At 35.3% G+C, this 21,909-nt stretch overlaps 1 protein-coding gene across 1 annotated transcript in view; it reads left to right on the forward strand.

Moving 5' to 3' along the window:
* Positions 1-21,909, forward strand: part of GALNT13 (UDP-N-acetyl-alpha-D-galactosamine:polypeptide N-acetylgalactosaminyltransferase 13 (GalNAc-T13)) — an 869,120-nt gene that overhangs the window by 593,191 nt on the left and 254,020 nt on the right. Inside the window, exon 9 of the mRNA XM_006880780.1 lies at positions 4,259-4,439. Within this exon, the coding sequence (XP_006880842.1) occupies positions 4,259-4,439 (181 nt within the window). The remainder of the gene's footprint in view (positions 1-4,258; positions 4,440-21,909) is intronic.

Below are 21,909 nucleotides of genomic sequence, written 5' to 3' on the forward strand. Positions count from 1 at the left end.
AAGCTTTTAGGAAGAAAAGGCTCCACTTTCCCAAACATATTGTCCCTCTCCAAGGAGAGACATATCTAAAGGATGTAAAATGAAACTTTATCATATTTGCCTCTAAAGAACATTCTGGCTGCACTTTCTCCAAGACGTATCTGTTCTTTTGACAGTGCATGGATATTCAATAGTCTTCTCCAATACCACATCTCAAAGGCATCAGTCCTTCTTCTGTCATCCTTATTCATTGTCCAGCTCTCAGAGGTGAAGCAAGTAATGGAAGGGACCAAGGCCTGAATCAGGGTCATCTTAATTTTCAAACTGACATTATTGTTTCTTGGCAATTTGGAGAGTTTCCTAACTACAGACTTTCACAAGGAAATGTCTCTGACCTCTTGACTGCTGATATCAAGGGTGTTGATTGTAGATACAAAAAAGATGAAATTGCTGACAATCTCAATATCTTCTTCATCTATCATGATGTTGTTTATTGGATAAATTGTCGATTAGAAATCTGAAAACCTTATAGTTTATTAGGCTAGAACTCCAAATTCACCTTTAATAACAGCTTTAAGGAAGAACTTGTTACTAATTTTCAATGGAATGTCTTATTTCCTTCAACATATGTAGGCTAGGCATTACTTTAATATCTCCTTATATCTTGGTCTTCTCTAGCGTTAAAAAGCTTCGGAGTAGAGGGCCATGTAAATAAAGTCTTAATAAAATTGTAGGAAGTTCTGTGTGCCAAGTAGAAAGGGAGTTGTGTTGCAACCCAAAGGTGAGTAATTTGAATATACCAGCTGCTCCACAGAAGAAATATGGGAAGTCTCCTCCTGTACAATTTACAGCCTGTTAAAACCCACTGGAGGGCAGCTATGAATCTGTTCTAACTTAATAGCAATGAGAGAGAGTTGAAGTAAAAATGCAAATTGAAAATGGTGTGAAGTAGTGGAGGGGGAAGTAGGGGAATTCTAGAAAGGAATTTACTAGATTGTCATTAAGGGAACAATTTCAGATTTTTTAAGAGGCAATATTGAAGAATCAAAAGAAACTGTCTTTGGTATAGATCGGTTACTAAATGCACATTCAGCAAGAGAAACAGTAAGTATAAGTTGTATACCCAGTCCTCACTTATTGACATGATTTGGTTTCAAAGACCAAGTTTTTAAGTGAAAATTGTTGATGTGCAAAAATGGAGGATGGTAAAATCAGAACATAAAAGATTTAGGATGTTTAAGTCATTACATAACTACCAAATGGCCTCATTAGTTAGCTACCAAAATATCCCATCACATAACTTTCAAATAAATGTATAACCAATAATTGTGACCCAGAAAAACTGACAAATATCAATCATAGCCAGTAATTCTTTCACCTCAATATTCATTACTGTCAAAAAGCATATTGTTAACATAGACAATGGTTGTTAACGTAGTTAATGAAATGGTCATAAGTGGCAAGTACATCTATTTGATGTTACTTGACACAAATTAGTTGATAACATATTGTTGTCGTTAGGTATTACTGAATTGAAACTGACCTATAGCTGACCCTCCAGCAAGCATGATATTGCCCTTCCTTTTCCGATGAAGCATCTGGTGAATTCTACTTTGTGCCTTGGATTTTCAGTGCAGCTCCTTACCATTAAGCCACCAAAGGTCCCTAATTATGTAGGATATATAAATGGTAGGCAATATTGTAGTGGGAGATATAAATCAAAGATTGATTTTTATTGCATGCTTTTAGTTTCTTTTATTTGAATGATAGTAAATTTGAATATTATGTGTAGATAGATACAATCTAGTAATGAGGGCATTGAATGGTAGGCAATATTGTAGTGGGAGATATAAATCAAAGACTGATTTTTATTGCATGCTTTTAGTTTCTTTTATTTGAATGATAGTAAATTTGAATATTATGTGTAGATAGATACAATCTAGTAATGAGGGCATTGATTTTTTTAGGAGAAAAACAAGAGAATAGTCAAACTAGTGAAATTCTTTAAAGATAGAAGCATATAATCTAGACTAACATATAAGTATTGACTTACCTTTATAGATAAGAACCAATTCTGTTCTTTTAATAACAAAGATGACTATAAAGGCCTGTGCAATTATAGTAAGATTTATAGACTTCATTCTAGAAATACGAGAAAGCTACTAATAAATAATTATTTAAGAGTAAACCCTCTTGTCTTTTGAGGAGGTTTCTTTAATAATGTTCTTCTTCAATACTGTCTCATCATTTCAGAGTTGAGATAGAACTTTTTTCTGAAATTAACTGTTTAGAATAAGAGTAAAAAATTATTGCACTTGAAAAACATAATCTTTATATAAGATTACCATATCTCATCAAATGAATGTCTCTTACTACTATGAAAGCCCAATGGAGGTCCTCTCTTAATCTAAATATAAGTTGAGGGGTCAAGCAAAAAAGGTATTTTGTGAAAAACAAAAAGTTTTCCTAAATCAGGTTTTTCAAATAAGAACAAAATTTGTTGCATTATAAAACCAAGTCCTTATAATTTTATTCAGCAGTGACTTTGTGTCCACAAAAAGTTCATGCTTTTAAAGGAGAAAAAAACAAAGAAATAACTGATCATGTTAGGAGCCATTGAATTGACTTCAATACCTGGTGACATATATACAACAGATTAAAAAAAACCCCTTGTCCAATTCTGCACTATTCTCATAATTTTTACTGTGTTTAAGCCCATTGTTGTCACTTTCTCAACCCATCTCATTCAGTATCTTTCTCTACTTCTCTGATTCTGTTTCCAAGTATGATATCATTTTCCAAAGACTGCCCCTTCCTGGTTATGTTCCTCACCTATATAAATTGTTGCTTTTAAGTGAGTACCTCAGTAAAAATATGCTTAAAGTACAAAAGACATACAGTTACAGTGTTTCTACAAAGTTGCACAGAAGAAGTAATCTTGGTGATAGATATGGAAAGAAAGATAAAAGTTCAGCAGATGCCAAGATTTCTAGCACATTTTCAAAAACGATGATTATATATTCAAAGGCTTAAGATGCAAAGAGCATGAACAGTTTGAAATGAATGACCATTTAAAATTCCAGATGGATGGCAGTAAGGCAGTAACAGATTAGAGGTTTTTCCCCCTACAAACCAAATGTATTTGATGACCATGGCACAAAAACACATAATAATTTATTAATTCATAGCACATTTTGAATCTAAAGTATCAATTACATTAAATATTGTTGTTGTATGTCATTGATTTAGAACTGATCCACAGCTGACCCTCCAATGGGGTTTTCATAGGCAGTATGAGTCAGAGTTGGCTAAACAGAATCTATTAACACCTACTTTCCAGATGCCAATAGGTGGTCTAGTGGTGAGAAGCTGTGCTGTAATCCCAAAGGCATATGGTTTGAATCCACCCACTGCTCTGTTAGAGAATGTTATTGTTGTTGTTGTTGTATGCCCTCGAGTCGCTTGCGACTTGTAGCGACCCTATGTACAACAGCCCTAAACTCCGCTCTGTCCTGTGCCAATCGCACCGTCTCTGACACTCCCATCCCAATTATCCCAGTCACTGAATCAATCCACCTCATAGAGGGCCTTCCTCTCCTGCACTGTCCCTCCACCCTCCCAAGCATGATGTCCCTCTCCAAGGACCGGTCTAGGCAACCTCATAATATGCATATGTTTAGCCAACTCTGACTCATAGAGATCCTGTGAACAACAGAACTGAATCTTGTTTTTTCCTACACTATCATCTCGATCACTCTCATGCTCAAAACCCTTGGTTACAGTCACTCTGTCACCATTTCATTGATAGTCTTCCTCTCTTTTGATAGCCTTCTACCTTTCCTACCATAGACTCATCTCCTGGCAACATGCTCAAGATGAAATTTCACCATTCTGTCTCTTGTATTCTCTCCAAGATAAAGCTGTTTGTCATTTTGACAGTTCCTTGTATTTTCAGTACTCTTCTCCCCAATTGAATTGCCTTAATTATTCTCAAGTCTTGAAAAAGTCATGCTTTGCATCATGCCCACCTTAGTCTTTAAACTGACAATGAAAATAATTTCATTTTTTAGTCCATGGGCCAGTGCTAAAACATTTTAATATATAAAGTTGTTCCAGATTAGTCTCCATTGCTGAATATATTAATTGTAAATTGAATCTATTCTTTATTTGAAACATATAAGAAAAATCTGAAGATTTGGTGAGACTTAGTTGCTTCTTATATACTAATTTTACCTTTCCCCCCCCAATTGATTACTTTTCAATTGTTTCTCCTTCCCAGATTTGGCAGTGTGGAGGATCTTTGGAAATTGTGACATGCTCACATGTTGGTCACGTTTTTCGGAAGGCAACTCCATATACCTTCCCTGGTGGCACCGGTCATGTTATCAATAAGAACAACAGGAGACTGGCAGAAGTTTGGATGGATGAATTTAAAGATTTCTTCTATATTATATCCCCAGGTAAACCACTCTGACATTTTTTCCTTCACATTAAGTAATTCGTTATTATTGTTCTGTCCTTGTTCAAATGAAATGCTGTTTATTAACATAACAGGAAATAATGATTGATAAAGTTATACTAAAAGATCCATTTTTACCCTATTTTTATCTCAATAATCTAAATATTCTTTTTGTTTGTCTTGTTCCCACTATAACTATTATGGTATAAAAGTGGACTAAATGATGTAGAGAAAATATATTTAATTAACTTTTCTCATTCTAAATAAAAAAAGACTATGTTTGATAGGGATGTGTGTTTTCTACAACCTATTTTCTTTAAGGAACAAACTAAAAAAATAATTAAATATTCCAAATACAAAGGAAATTATATCACTATTAAAATTTTTTGTTTTAAACAATATTTAATTATTTAAACAAGAGGCTTCTATCCCACAGTTGATTACAAACTGAAATCAAATGACCAATCAGCTTACACTTGTTAACAAAATAAAAACCGAGCAAACACTTTACACTTGACTTTTAATTAAATCAAATGGCTGTCAATTAAATCAAAACAACCTGTCTTGCAGAATTCAACAGCTTTACACAGGAGGCTCCAAACTGGAGACTTTTAGGCAGGGCCCAACCAACTTTTCAACACAAAGTTCCACACACCAAGTCTACCAGCTAAACTCTATGAAGAGGAATGAGGCATAAGGATTGGAGGGAGACTTATCAATAACCTACATTATTCAGATGACACACCTTGCTTACTGAAATTGAGGGAGACTTGATGTACTTGTTGCAGAAGTTCAAGGAATGCAACCTTCTGTATGGATTGCATCTCAATATCAAGAAAATAAAGATTTTTACTACTGTACTGGACCAATAGGCAACATCATGATGGATAGAGAGGAGACTGAAGCTCTCAAAACTTCATCTTACCTAGATCCACAGTTAACACTCTTGGTACCAGAAGTTAGGAAATAAAGAAATATATTGCCCTGGGAAAGTCTTGTTAGGGACCTCTTCAAATTACTGAGGAGTCGTGATGTCAGTTTGAGGATTAAAGTGTGTCTGATTCAGGCCATAGTCTTTTTGGTCATTTGCTATGCCTCTGTGGGCTGGACAATGAATAAGAATGACAGAAAAAGAATTGATATCTTTAAACTGTGGTGTTGGAGAAGAGCACAGCACATCCCATGGATAACTAAGAGAACAAACTGATATATCTTGGAGAGGGTGCAGCCAAAGTGCTCTTTGGAGCCAAAAAAGATGAAGTTTCATCTCACATACTTTGGGCATGTTGTTAGAAGGTGCCATTCCTTGGAGAGGTACATGATGCTAGGAAGGGTAGAGGGTTGGAAAAGAAGAAGAAAATCCTTGACCAGGTGGATTGACACAGGGAGTGCTACAATGGGCTTTTGTGTGTCATGAAGTGTGAGGATGTCACAGCATAGAACAGGGTTCAGAACTTTTGTTCATAGGGTTGCTATGAGTCGTACCTAACAGCAACATGTACTTAGAAAGTGAACTGTCAGGACCTCTCCAAAGTATTTAGGAAAAATAGTGTTAGTTTAAAGACTAAGATGTGCCTGATCCAAACCATGGTTTCTTTCAGTCACCTGCTATGTGTCTGAGAGATGAGCAATGAATAGGGATGACAGAAGAAAGATTGATGCCTTTGAGTTTTGATTTTGGAGAAGGGTGCTGAGTGTCCCATGCATTACTAAAAGAACAGATATTTCTTGGAAATGTGCAGTCAGAGGACTTGTTAGAGACAAGAATGAGGAAGCTTCACCTCACATACTTTGGATATGTTGTTGCTGTTAAGTGCTGTCGAGTCGCTGGCGACTCATAGCGACCCTACGAAGGCGAGTCCTCTACTCTTGGGTGCCTTTCATCCTCTCGCCAGGTTCATAGGGTTTCTGGAGGCAAGCTATTATGGAAGTGGATGCCACTCCTCCTTCCAATTGGATATGTTAGAAATCACTATTTCTTGGAAAAGGAATTGGAAAGGTGAAGAGTCAGCAAAAGTGGGGAAGACCCTAAGTGAGACATATTGATACAGAGGCTGCAGCAATGGGACCAAGTATATCAGAAATAAGGCTGAAACAAGAATCACATGGTTCATGAGTCATACCCAATTCAACAGCTCTTAATAACAACAACAAATCACCAAAATCACACGTAGAATATTTTGTTTGTGGACTGTGGTTCTGATTGGTCTTAATGTACCTTAAGGTTATGGTCCTAAGTATCTAGGCCTTGTGATTTATTCCTTCAAGAAATTTGGTCATGACCAAGAAAATCTGTCTGAGAAGAAATGGTACTAGGATGGTTTTTCAATGCAAGGATGATCCTTTGATCATGTTGTAGGCACACCAGTCCTTGGAAAAAGAGGTCACACTTGAAAAAGTGGAGCGCCGGTGAAAGCTAGGAAGACCATCAATACAATAGACTGGCAGAGTGACTACAAAAATGGGTTCAACATGGCAGAGATTATAAGGATTGTGCACAATAGGGCGAGATTTAGATCTAAGAGTTATATTGACTCAATAGCACCTAACAACAGGTTTTCGTAATTTTGTAAACCCTGTGTAATTACCTAGTGTTAAGGAGCCGTGCAATCCTGAAGGCACACTCTTCAAATCTACCAACTGTTCTGCGGGAGTAAATGGATAATCTCCCCCCATATGATCAAAACTGTCTCTCTTTACCCACTGGAGGGTCAGCTTTGAGTCGATTCTAACTCAATGGTACACAAAAACAACAATGTTCTAATAGATTCATAGGTTTATCTGCACATATGTAACTATCTGTATAGTCTCATTGCCCTTCCCAAATTGCTCAGTTTATGTGTCTATCTATGTATCCATTATGTCCACTTGTAGATTACTGGTAAAATTGTTACTGCAGGCTTGTGAATATATTTCCCTAAAGATCTTCAAGCATTACAAAGAAATGAAATGTTTTTGAGAAGATATAGATAAACAGAATATATAGTATTACCTACAAGATCTCAAAACCCTGGTAGATAACTCAAAGAATAAATAGGTCTGCTTATTTATAATATTAAATCAATGTTCTCTTTTTGACAGTATATTGTTATTGTGTACTGTCAAATCAGAACTGACCCATAGCTAACCCTCCAGCATGTTTTTGAGATAGTAAATCACACAGGAGGAAATTGTTCATCCTTACATCACAGAGTACTTGGTGGACTTGAACCGCATGTTCTGGGAAACACAGCTTCTTAACACATGGCAACCAGAGTTCTATTGATTTTATGAGAATCCCTTATAAACCTAAATTTTATTATTATGCAAGTTATCAGAATAACAACAACAAAAACAAGCCCACATTCTCTTTTTTACAGAATATACATGAGTTAGATAAAATAGTTTAAGTTCTAGTTGGCATTGCTTTGGTTTCTGAATGTACATGAGGTTATTCAAAACCTTCTTTTATCGAAGAATGTGAACAAGGTAATGAGCACTATGACGTTTCTTAGATTCAGAATTGCTATAAAAAGGGGGAAATGAGAACAATGCATATGTAAATGTGTGATCGCGATTAGAGAAATATTTCTCATGCTTTTTCGTGCCTTTTCTATGTCATGAAGCTATTACCAGGAAGAGTGTGCCATGTGTAGATGTATTTCCCTTTACTATTGATACACTGTCCATATGTTCACAAGGTGAGTTTAGTAAGAGCATGTAAAATTTGAGCAAGGAAAAAACATTTATATAACCTTTATATTTTCTTTTGATTATACTTTTGAATTCAAATCAAATACTTGTAAAAATAGAAACTCAAATATGAATAAAGAAGTAATGGAAGAAAAGAATGTGTTATGTGAGATTACACACAATTTACTTTCGGAAATATGAGTAACTGGGAAGGATTATAACCATTGCATTGGTATTCATGTACAGTGAATATTATTTTTTAAACTGATATATATGTTCACTTTTTCTATAGATGTTCCCTGAATGAAAAAGCAGATAAATGCTAGAGCTATTTTTCATACTGTAATGAAATTACGATCTTTAGCATTTAAAGGGTGAAAAAGAAAGGCTACTGTCTGCAACTAATGACTCTCTGTTGCTCAGCAGGAAGGAACGATTTGTATATTCTGAAAAGTAAGGTTTTTTATTACAATAAATATCGTTTGGGAAGATATAGTTCTTAAAATTCAGCTCATTTAAATCCAGAAATGTACTTTGGAAAACAGAAAGAGGCATTTGAGGCATATTCTGAAACAATCTAGAAACTTCCATTTATGCTTATGCATGTCCCAAGGATGGCCAGCACTGCTGAACATGGACTTTACCTTCCACAGTGTGGGTGAAGAAAGAAAAACAAAACCACAAAGCAATAAATAACTTCTCAGTGGAAAAGGAGGGATAGTACAAAATGGAAATCTAGATCCAGATGCCTACAAACCATTCCAGCCCAGGGCATGCTTCAAATTATCCAGGAACAGATGAAGTGGATTGGGTTAAATCTGTCAGAAATCTGTCATTTTTATGATATCAAACAGGTTGTGAGGGGAAAACTACTTTAGTCATTATTTAGATGTTCTTAGTTTCTGTAACTATTAAAGCAAAAATATGAATTTTTAAAAAAAATATTCGATAGAATTGTTGGCTTTGTATTTTTTCTCTTGGGTAATAGATGTTTGTGAAGAGAAAAACAGTGCATTCTGAGAAAGGAGGCATACATTAAATTATATAATTTACTGTAATATACACAAACACACATATTCCTGCCTCTCTTCTGAAAAATCTGTTTTAACCTCTAGATCTTCCTTAACAGTGTAGCTAAGGAAATGTATTCTTTCCTATAGAAGTGCCTTTGTAGGTCTGCAAACTTATTCAGAATGTTTTATCAAGAGGCTTTTGTTTGTTATACCACAGCATTAGTTACTGAATCACATTTTTCACTTACCATAGTTTTGGGGTTTTTGTTTATGTTTTTGTTATTTTTCAAATTTCAGTTTCAGGACTGAAGTTTTATTCCTTGAATGCTGACAATAGTTTCTGTACCTCTGATATTATCTAGCAAATATTACCTACCTGCTTATCTGGCTATTCAGACTTGCTTCAGCTCTGTCTTTTTCCCTGGGAAGTGTAGTTCCTGTGGAGCTGATAGTGTGACCAACACATAACAAATGCTTATAATATTAATTTTTTATTCTGTTTGTCTCTCTATCCAAAGTAATTAATTAACTTATGTTGTCAAAGCCTAAAAACACATATTTTACTAATTAATTAGAATAATAAATGACCAAGTAAAATTTTGAGGGAAGTCATAATTGTTTCTTCCTTTCTCTTGCATTCATCAGGGGTATTTGGTCTGTGCCAGGGCATCTGTATTCAATAGATACATAGCTGAAAACTCTTTGTTTGAGTTCCTGATTGTATTTCACAGATAAAAGAGATACGAAGGACACTTTCTTTCTGGAGTATCACTCCCTGTTTGCTTTCAGAAAAGAACTTTCCTTTTGCATTCCTGTATGTTTAGGATACCGGAAATTTGGACATGGTGTTTCCCAACTGTAAAAGCACTTTTGTTATATAATCTTACCACTGAGGCCTAATTAGAATGTCTTTTAGGGATGATTTACACAGAAAATAACATTCTCTAATGAAACAACAGAATACAAGACTCCCTCAAATGAAAATGTTTTTACACATGATTTTTTATTTTTCCCATGAGTCTCATTAATTTAAAGTTAAAAATCAAACTTAAAAAAAGTATGTATGAGTTATGTTTCTCTGATTGTTTTTTCAAAATATTTACTCTCTGTTCTAATTTCCTTGACATCTATAAAACCATTAGCTATGTCTATATTTAAATAAATAGAATTGGTATTGTCTAATTATATCCTTAACAGAATGAATGAATGAGTTCTATTTTTTTTTAAGGGTGCAGACTTTCAGCATTCGTTTCGTTTTCTTTCTAGCTATCTTTTTAAGGGTGAAAACTATAACTTCATTGATTTTTTTTTTTAAAGCCCTGTAGGCTCTTAAAGCCTGAGGCAGTTTTTACTAATAATTGGACTTTTTCAGTTTTTGCCAATCTGATTGTCCTAGCAAATCCTTTGAAATGGAGTGATGTAGCACCAGCCACTCTCCACAGAACACCCTAGTATAAATTGCAACTCTTCCTCCCCACCTTTTGGTTACAGATAAAAAGCCAAAAGAACTTTAATACAGGATGTAACCATAGCACTAACCATACATTTGAAATGCTGGATGCTCTATAAACATTGATTTTCTTTCTTTAGGGAGGTAGATTTCTAGCTATTTCAGCTGACTTGATGATTAGAAGCAGCTATTCTCCTGTAACCCTTGCTTCTTCTTTGTTTCCCTAACAGACAGCTTGTGCCCTTTTTTTGAACAGAAACAAATTGAAAATAAAATTTAAAGACTCTCAAACCATGCTGTTAAAGGTATTTTTATATAGCTAAGAAAAGAGCTTATTTTCTTTAGCACTATTTTAGTATTTTGATTCTATTCCAGGTAACCGCAAACCACAAATTTAACGAAGGCTTCTTAAACTATGTTGGAAGTAAACTCTTTGTTGGCCTTGAGGGAAAAAAAAATCTGTTAATCAAAGATAGACATTTCTCAACATCTTTAGATTATTATTAAAGTATGAGTCCTATATTCTTTTCTTTCTCTTCAAATTCATATCTTTTTTTGTCAAATGTGTACCTTTAAAATAGAAACAATTTCACGCTGTTTATTTTTGCAACAAATAATACACAATACCCACCCTTAAGGTATAAGATCTAATTTCTATAAGTCATGAACATTCTGTTTGAATCTTTACAGGCTAATGTCATAAGCAGACTTTTTTTTAATATGTCTCTAGCCAAATTTACAGTATGTAGATTCCTTTTTATAATCTGGAGATATAAATTTTTTTAATCCTATAACATAAAGTCAAGCAAAGGCAACTATAGCACTTTTAAAGTACATTTGTACTTATGTTTCTAGAATCTGTGTAATATATTATGCTTTTCCAGCAGCATCAACACTGAGTCAACATTGTATCATGGGGACAAATTGCTAAATAATTTAAATATACCAAATGTTAAGTTTTAACCCACTCATATTTGGTCCTCCAGGGGATTTCCAGAGACTATAAATCATAAGGGAGGAGATTGTCCATCTTTCTCCCATGGAGCTGCTAATGGTTTCAAATCACCTATCTTTAGGTTGGTATTGCAACTCTTTAACACCCACAAGGCCACTAGAGCTCTCACAGTGAACTAGTACAGATTTCCTTTACTGGGTGTCATATTGAAACAACAGTGTGAGAGCTATATATTCAGTGTTTCTTGTATAATGAACAGAATACTGCTTTTTCTTTTTCTTACACTTTTCAACTCTGTAAGAATGAAATTAAAACAACTTTCACTAATGGTATTTTGTAAAAGGAACAAGGACAACATGAGGAAGGCTAAGTTCAACCTCTACTAACTTCACAAAGGGGGACTGTCATCATCATCAGTATCACACACAGTATAACACTGATCTGTGTAAGGTCAGAGGGAGCTCTGCTGGTGTAGTTGTAAGAAGCAACACTGCAGTCTCAAAGGCACATGGTTTGAATCCACCTGCTGCTGTGAAAAAGAAGTATGGGTAGTCAACTCTCACATGATTTAGAGCCTCTGAAAACTCACTGGAAAGTCAGCTATGGGTTAGTTCCAACTCAATGGCACACCACCAACACAATGATTATAAGGTCACAATGATTATAAGGTCAGACATAGACACTCATGCTCCTGTACCTGCCTCAACTACTCATTGGGAGTGATGTTTGTTGCCTATAGACTATACAGACTTTACATTTTCTTCTTCTACTTACAGTTGTGGGATTGTTAGGGAAACAGATTGGGAAGGGAAGAATACAAAAGATATCACACAGTGAAAGTCCAGATTTAGTGAACAGCATTTCCTAGCCAGATTAACAGCAAGACGATTTCTTAAGTACATCTGACTGCTTCTCAGCCAAGACATCAAAGTCCAGGTTTAGTCCAGCAGAACAAATGCAGAAAGTCTCTGGTTTCTTTTTGTCCAGCAAACTTTATCTCAGAGGAGTCACAAGTCAGTTCTCCTTTCAATCAGCTAGCAAGCAAAACCTTTACCTCTGGCTTTGACTCCAGGATTCCAGCAGGCATAGTCTCTTTACTCTTCAGTCTGGTTACCTTTTTCTCTTATTTTGTTTCATAGTTGTTGATAATGTTAAAGATACTAATCAACATCAAACCAAGTGTCCTTAGTTGAGACAGTTGGAGACCATGACTATAGGGTAGATAAAAGTGACAAGTGGAGCCTCAAAAATTCACTTTATTACATGTTCTCACTTAGCTATGTGATCAGGTCTAAGGCAAGAGATAGAAAAGTAAAAAATAGCAATATCACGCAATTTTACTGATAATTTATATTTTTACAAGGCAGAAGGAACACAAAAAGGAATAAGACTTTTCCTTTGTCTTAAAGAGAGAAATATATAAATCATAACATCTAATAATTAGAAATAAAAAGTAAACATTAATCACTTAGTGAGTGGCAAAGAAAATCTCAAGAATTACATGAAACTATGATAACGGTCTACTTTTTCCTGATTTTTTCTCCTCTCCCACAAACTTAAAAATCAAATGTGTCCCTTTTGGACTATGTACAGGTTTCACATCAACATAATTATTTCTTCTGAAATTCCCATTCTTTTCATCACCCATAATTTGTAATGGTAGAGTTGAATGCCTGTGCTTACTCAGTAAAATACAAGCAAACACGTTTCTTGTATTCTATGCCTGCAGCCAAGATCCATCGGACACAGCCAATGATAGCTCTCATTGCACATTCTCTGTGGATCCAAATCTGGCAGTTCTCTGTTAACGTATTTTTTTTTTAAGTTTTGAAATGATCTTCAACAGATCTCACATATGATATTAATGACATTGTTTGATGACATGTGCGTTCTGTTGGATGGGTATCCTTCTTTGGAATGGACACAAATATGAATCTCTTCTAGTATTCTAAATGTCTTGGCATAGACGACTGAGCATGTCTGTTACATTCATCTGTTAAAGCATCTCAATTGGCATGTCATCAATTCCTAATCAGTATTTTTCACAAATGTTTTCAATGTAGTTGATACTTATTCCTTCAATATTACCAGTCTTGATCATCATCTTCTATCTCCTATAATGATTGAATGGTAAGTGTTTCTTTTGGGAGCAGTAACATTGATTATGTTCTTCAAATTATGCTTTATGATTCTACCACTATTAGCAAAACCTAAATGTCTCTTAAACAACCCCCCCCCTTCATCATCCTCTTGTGGTTAATATAGGCTACTTTTCTGGCCTTAAATTGATAGCATCACTGAACAATTTCTTTTAACTTAACCTAAAACTCCCACTAATATCTATTTGATTCTAAATCAGGGAAACTTCTATGTGACTTCTAAGTCTGCAATTATAATGGGATGGATAGTGCTTCACTTTCTTCTAAAGAGAAGCTTTTGAGTTTAAACTGTCAACATTTCAGTTATCAGCCCAATCTTTACTCCTTTCCTTTTCAATATGGTCCAAACCCATCGCTGAGAATGACACTGTATAAAGTAGAAGATTGACGAGTTCAATTTGTATTTTTTTTAGTTATATTATGTTCTAAAAGATGAGTGGCAAGGTCACAAAATTTGGAGAGAATCACAATTTCAGTGCTTATAACGAGCACTATTTTTCATCACTATGTTCTGGGTTAATAGAACCACATATTCAGGGCTGGTAAACCGCAAGGTTAGAACATGACTCAAAACTGACCCCATAGTGAGTTTTCAGAGACTGTAAATCACAATCTCTCATGGAACAGGTGGTGAATTCAAAATACTTGACTTTGGTTTGGTAGTCTAACTCCTTACATGCTACTAATTCTAGTAACTACTAGTAATGTTTGGTTTATATATGTTTGTTTAGTTCATTAAAAACATTAAAAAAAAATCCCATAAAGGCGACCTTGTGAGACCAGTTAGAGAAATACACCATGTTTCATAGAGGGTAGGCCTCATGCAGATCGATTGGCACAGTGTCTATAAGAAGCTCCAATAATTGCATCATTAATTATGGCTCTGGAGGATCAAGAATTTACACTTGTGTAAGATATATGGATTTTTCTCTCTTAAAGAGTTGGCTGAAAGTATTCATTTTTCCTATTCATTTACATGCACATGTACTTGGTACATACAGACCTATCCTACCTACGTTTAACCTGTGATTTATTTTTCAGAATGCCTCATTACATATCATATTAAAACTTGAACAGCTTAAAAATTATTTAATTGAATCAATTCTATTTCAATTATGAGTCCTAACTAATTTGAACAGATCAATCAGAAACCCAGCATCAGTTACATAAAGTCACTAGATTCAGAGAGCTGCAATTTACACATTCTTAATTCTAATGATCTAAGGATACCTTCCCAGCATTAGATGCTCTGAGGAATCATAGTTGCCTCGAATCCTATGTCACATTTTTTTTATGCATAGAGTGCCAATTTAAAAATTTCTTTGTTATAAATCCTATATAATATTTGCAGTTTGTCAATTTTGAGTAAAATACAAATTAAGTGTCGGCATAAGTAAGTTATTTGTATATGCATAGATTTAATAAATTAGCACAAACTTAGCCAATAGGTAAAGATCGTTCCTCTATTAATAGACTAGAAATTTTGGTTCAACAAATGCATTTTCAATCACACATGTCATTATTAACATGTTATTAGTAATAGGGTATATTCTAAACTCAAGGAACACCAGTATACCAAAATTAACTCTTATTGATTCAGTTGTAAATGAAATTTATTAAATTGTCTTGATAATGCACTTGCCACAGTATTGCATTCTGTTAATATTGTCGTTACACATGTCTTTAGAAAGCTAGGAATAGATGTAATCTTTGCCACTGCAATTCTACTCCTAAGTGTATATCTTAAAGAAGAATGAGCTGAGACAAGACCAGATACATTCACTCTCAAGTAGTACTATTTATAATGTAGCACTATTCATAATGGCTTTGGTGACTTAGTAGTAAGGAGTTGCACTACTAACTCAAAGGCACATGGTTCATTCCACCAGCTTTTCCATTGGAGAAAGATGAGTCATCTTTTCCCATGCACTTTACTGCCTCTGAAAACCCACTGGAGGGATGTCAATGAGTTATTTTCTACTGGATAGTAGAAACAGTATCTGAAATTGCAAAGCATTGGAAACAACTCAACTACTAGTCACTGGATTAATGACTAAAGAAACTGTAATACATTCACACAATGAAATATTATGCATCACTAGAGAATGGTTACAAATTAATGTATCTTACAAGTAATCCTTCTTCTTCTGATAGTCCTTACTTTCAGCCAGCATCCATCTAACATCAGCAATGATATGCCTGGTGTCACAACCTCTTCTAAATCCTGCTTGAACTTCTCCTGACAGTTCTCTATCTATGTACTATTCCAGTAATTTTTAAATGATCTTCAACAGCATTTTACTTGCATGTGTTATAGTTCAAAAGTTTCCACATTCAATTAGATCACCTTTCTTGGGAATGGGAACAAATATAGGTATCATTACTGATGTCAGATGGATGCTGGCTGAAAGTGAGGACTACCAAAAGAAAGTCTCTACTTTATTATGACTATGCAAAGGCGTTTGATTGTGTGGCTCATGACAAGTAATGACTGATATTGAGAAGAATGGAAATCTCAGAGCTCTTAATTGTGCTCATGTGAAACCTATACTTGGAACAAACAGAGCAGGGGAACACTGCATGGTTTAAAATTAAGAAAGGAGTATGTCATGATTGTATTCTCTACATATACCTATTCAATCTGGATTCTTTGAAGAGGAGTGTGGCATCAGGATTGGAGAGAGACTAATCAATAACCAGCACTATGCAGATGAAAATGAAGAGGACTTGAAGCACTTGTTGCAGAAGATCAAGGAATGATTTGTTGCTTTACTTTTAGGTCTTTAATCCATCTTGAGCTGATTCTTGTAAAATAAAAAAGAATTAATGAAATGATGCACAATGTGGATGAATCTAGAATTAACTTAGTCACATAAGTTAATCATGAAAGGGCAATTGCAGTATAAGGCTACTAATTTTTAAAAGGTAAGGAAAGATACACAGATCAATACATAGATTTACACAATACATAGATGAGAAGAGAGAGAAGAACTAAATAAATACATGAATAAAAAAACCCATGTCTATTATTATTCCTAACTGAACCCTGTAATGTTATTTTTCCTACTTTTAATTTTTTTAACCACAAGATAATAAATATTATAATTAGTCCAATATTTGTAAATAATAGAAATGAAGCAGTGAATACAAAGACTGGTATAAATTAGATATTTCATATGATTTTATTTCTGCATAATATAATTAAGCATGTTTTCAGTAAACTTCTTATTGGAATAAAGTATATAGTGCTCAAAGATTTGAATAAGTTATTTAACTTAATAAAATTGAGCACCAAATTTAAGAGTTTCAATCACATTAAATGAAGTTAACTTGTTGCACTGCTAACACAAAGTTGTGCTGGCACTTCTCTGGCAATTCAAATACTCTATCAGTTCTAAGTAAGAAAGATGAGCAATTCTGTGTGATGATAGTCCCCAGAATCACGATAGGGCCACTTATGAATTGGTTCCAACTCAATGGCAATGAGTTTGAGGTTTTTGAGTAAGGTATTTTCCAACAAACTTTAACCCAAGAAAAATCGTTGGGGGACAGGGTGCCATGACTGCTTCTTAATTTCACAAATTATACTACAAAGTGGAATGGGTTGAAGAAGATTTCCAATTGTTTCACTTAAATTTTAGGGCTACAAAGCTACACAACAGTCAACGTTAATACAGCTTTAAAAAAGGTAGCCAGTCTTTAAGTATGGCTCCAAATGTTTTCATTAAATGTTTTTTTTATTTATATTAGATATGGATGTATCATAGATTTAATTATTTAGTGAAATGTTAAATAAGCACTATTTATTGTACTGACAAAGTCCAAAACTATATGTAAATGTTTCCTCTAATCACAAATTATATTTTCATTAAAACCAATGGGGAAAAAAGGAAAAATCCTATGAAAATCATGATCTCTATTCTAAACATCTAGGTTTAAATTTACCTGTATATTATATCATAAACTAGGGAAATTGAAAAAGCAGTGAAATATGTATGAAATAAGTTGTGAGCAAACATTTTAGTGGCAGAAGCTTTTGTTTCAGCAGGTATAGCAAAAATATTATTCCAATGCATCACACACAAATGATCATATAAATCACTAAAATTCCTTTGGTGAATGATTCTACAAAAGTTCCTTTTCATTCTTCAGGGTGATAAATCCTTAATAATGGGATTATATGTTAACCAAAGCTGTTTTCTATTATTTTATAAAAATATCAAATATACTGGGGATTATTTCAATGTTAGGTGATATATTAAACTAGACATGATTCTTCTCTAGTCAATAACATTTTTACTTCTTTGAGCAGTAGATTGTTTTATTCTTCATTTATCATAACTTTGACTTCCATATTAGAGTTAAATGTTACATAAAAGGAAGCCCTAAAAAGATAAAATAAAAGGCATATTCACACACACACACACACACACACACACACACACGAATGAATAGTGAGAGCTCTGGTGGCCTATTGTGTAAAGTGTTTCCTAGACACATGCAGGTTTAACTTCAGCAGCTTCTTGGAGGGAGAAAGAGGCAATTTTCTCCCATGTGATTCTCACTCTCTGAAAACCCACTTAGTGAGTCATTTATAAATCACTTCTGATTTGATTGCACATACTACAAAATGTGTAAAAGGAATCTCTGGTGACTGAGTGGTAAGGACTTATGCTGCCAACTAAAGGCAAGCAGAGAGTATCCACCAACTGCTTTGCAGGAGCCAGATGGGCAGTCTTCTCGCTTGCAATTCACAGCCTCTGAAAACCCACTGGAAAGCTGGGGTGAGGGTCTGCTCTGACATGGTTTTAACAGGACCATACATACAGCTGGTGGATTGTAATTGTGTGCCTTTGGAATTAGAGCACAGCTTCTTGTACTAGACCACCAGAGCTTCCTATGTCTTGACATCTATGCCTATCTGTCTTTCTGTCTGTCTCTCTATCTAGATCTCTCTATCATCTATATCTATCTATCTATCTATCTATCTAACCCAGCCTGGACTTCCGGCAGTTCTCTGCTGATGTGCTGTTCTAATCATTTTTGGATGATCTTCAGTAGAATCTTGCTTGCATGTGAAATCAATGACACTGTTCTGTAGTTTCCACACTCAGTTGGGTCACCTTTCTTTGAAATGGGAACAAATATAGGTCTCTTCCAGTCAGTTGGCCAAGTGGTTGTTCTCCAGATTTCTTGGCACAACTTGGTGAGCACATCCAGGGCAACATCTGTTATCTGAAATACTTCAATTGGTATACCATCTATTCCTGGGGCCTTATTTTTTGCTATTTCCTTCAAAGCAGCTTGAACTTCTTCCTTCATCAACATAGGCTCTTGCTCATATGTTATTTCTTTAAATTCCTCTGTATCTGCCAATTCCTTTCTATATAATGACTCAGTATATTCCTTCCATCTTCTTTTAATACTTCCTGGATCATTTAATATTCTGCCCGAAGCATCCTCGATTACAGCAACTCTAGGTTTCAATCTGTTCTTCAGTTCCTTGAGCTTAAGAAATGCTGAGCGAGTTTGGCCCTTTTGTTTTCTGAACCCTAGCTCCTCGTGCATTTCATTGTAGTATTTTGCTTTGTCATTCCGAGCAGCCTTTTGGAGTCTTCTGTTCAGCTCTTTAGCTGAGTTAATTGCTGCTGTCACTGTGTCAATCCATCCCTTCGAGAATCTTCCTCTCTTTCACTAACCCTCAATATTTTATGCATGATGGCTCCTAATAACATGCATATTGTATGTGAGAGAAAGCTTTGTCATCTTTGCCTCCAAAGACCATTCTGGCTGTACTTTTTTCTAAGATTTTTCTATTTGTTCTTTTGGCAGTCCATGGGATATTCAATTCTGCTCTCCAACACCACAGCTCAAAGGCATGAATTCTTCTGTCATCCTTATTCATTGTTCATCTCTCAGATGTATAGCAAATGTTAGAAAAGATCATTACCTGAAGCAGGTGCATCTTAGTCTTCAAACTGGTATCATTGCTCCTCAGTAATTTGTAGACATCCCTGACTGCAAACTTTCCCAATTCAATGTTTCTGATCTCTTAAGAGTTATACAAAAGGTTTTTATTGTAGATCCGAATAAGATGAAGTCATTGACAATTTCAATTTTTTCCATCCATAATGATGTTATCTATCCAGTGATGAGAAATTTTGTTTTCTTGAAATTTAAATGTAATCCATAATCTTTAATCTTTAATATATAGTAACAAAAACTTCAAATGCTTCTTACTTTCAGCAAGCAAGGCTGTGTCATTTGCATAATATATAGTATATAAAAATTATATACATAATATATATGATATATGATATTGTTTTTATGTGCTTTTAAGTTGACTGCTACTCACAATGACCCTAGGCATGATAGCTCTGAATCCCACCCTATCTTAAGCCAGTCTCACTGTCTATGACACACCTACCCCTATTAAACCAATTACTGTGTCAATCCATCTCATCTAGGATCTTCCTCTCTTGCACTGTCCCTCCACCTTCCCAAGCAAGATTATCTTCTCCAAGGACTGGTCCCTCCTGGCCACTTAAACAAAGTATGTCAGATAGAGCTTCCGGTTTCACCCTCGCCAGGACAAATCTATTTGTTTTCTTAGCATTCCATGTTCAATACTCTTCTCCAAGACCACTACTCAGAGCCACTGAGCTGTCATCCTTATTCATCTCCAGTTCTGTGATGTGTAGCAAGTGATTACAAAGACCATGGCCTGAATCAGGCATACTTTAGTCTCTAGATTAAAACATTGTTGACCTTTAACACTTGGAGAGGTCCCTGATAGTAATTTTTTTTCCCCCAATGCAATTCATCTTTTGCTTTCCTGGATACTGGTACCAAGAGTGTTGCTCATGGAACCAAGCAAGCTGAAGTGTTAACAATTTCAATTTCTTCTCCATCTATTATGATGCTGCTGATTGGTCCAGTGGTGAGAATTTTTGCTTTCTTAATGTTAAGCTCCAATCCATATTGAAGACAGCAGTCCTTGACCTTCTACAGCAAATGCCTCAGGTCCTCCTCAATTTCAACAAGCAAGGTTGTGTCATTTACATAACACAGGTTGTTGATGAGTCTTCCTATAATTCTGATGCAAAATTCTTCCTCATATAATCCAGGCTCCCAAATGGTCTGTTCTACAGATAAATTTAAAAAGTATGGAGATAGGATACATCCCTGATGTTCTCCTTTCCTGCTTTTGAACGATGCAGTGTTTCTTTGCTCTGTTCAGATGACTGCCTCATGGTCTAAATTTCACATTGGCACTATCAGGTGTTCTGAGATCACCATTATTCAAAGGTTGACCAGAACGTTTTGTGATCCACACAAATGCCTTTTTGCATAGTCTATGAAACATAGACATTGTTCTGGTGTTCTACTTTCAGCCAAAATTCATCTGATCCTGGCTATGGTGTACCTAGTGCCACAGGGTATATAACAGCTGTATTTCTGGTAGTTCTCTGAAATAAATAAATATAGAAAGTAAAATGTTGTTGCTTGTTGTTATGTGCCATTGAGTTGCTTGTGACTCGTAGCGACCCTATGTACAACATCCTAAACCCTGCTCTGTCCTGTGCCAACCACACTGTCTCTGACACACCCCAGTCACTGAATCAATTCACTTCATAGAGGGTCTTCCCCTCCTGCACTGTCCCTCCACCCTCCCAAGCATGATTTCCCTCTGCAAGGACTAAGAAGCTGTGCAGCAAATCCATAGGCACAAAGTTCAAAGACATCAGCTGCTCTACGGGAAAAGGGTAGGCAGTCTCCTCCTGTGAGATTCAAGCTTCTGAAAATTTACTAGATGATCAGGTATGAGTCAGTTCTGATGTCAAGTAAAGTTCAGTTGAACTTTGTGCCTTTGGATTTGCTGCACAGCTTCTTTCAATTTAGCCACTTGAGCTCCTTTATATATGAGAGTAGGGTGTGGCTCTTGCTCACAACAGGGTGTGAGCTGATTGGATTTGGCCTCATATATTTAAAAAGGCTTTTGGCTGCCTGTGTGAGGCTGTTTTCAGACTGGAAAGATGAGCTGAAGGGCTGGATTCTGCTGAAGTGTTTTCTGGTTTGAGGTTGAGATGAGAGTGTGACTTTTATTCACAACAGGGCATGAGCTGATTAGATTTGGCCTCATATTTAATCTCCCTGAATAAAACAGCTTGGAAGCAGGAATGGCATCAACTTCCAAAAAAAAAAGCTTGCCTCTGGAAACT

This window comes from Elephantulus edwardii, unplaced genomic scaffold (genome assembly GCF_000299155.1).
Source record: "Elephantulus edwardii isolate Elephantulus edwardi_28Jun2011 unplaced genomic scaffold, EleEdw1.0 scaffold00010, whole genome shotgun sequence".
Classification (NCBI taxonomy): domain Eukaryota; kingdom Metazoa; phylum Chordata; class Mammalia; order Macroscelidea; family Macroscelididae; genus Elephantulus; species Elephantulus edwardii.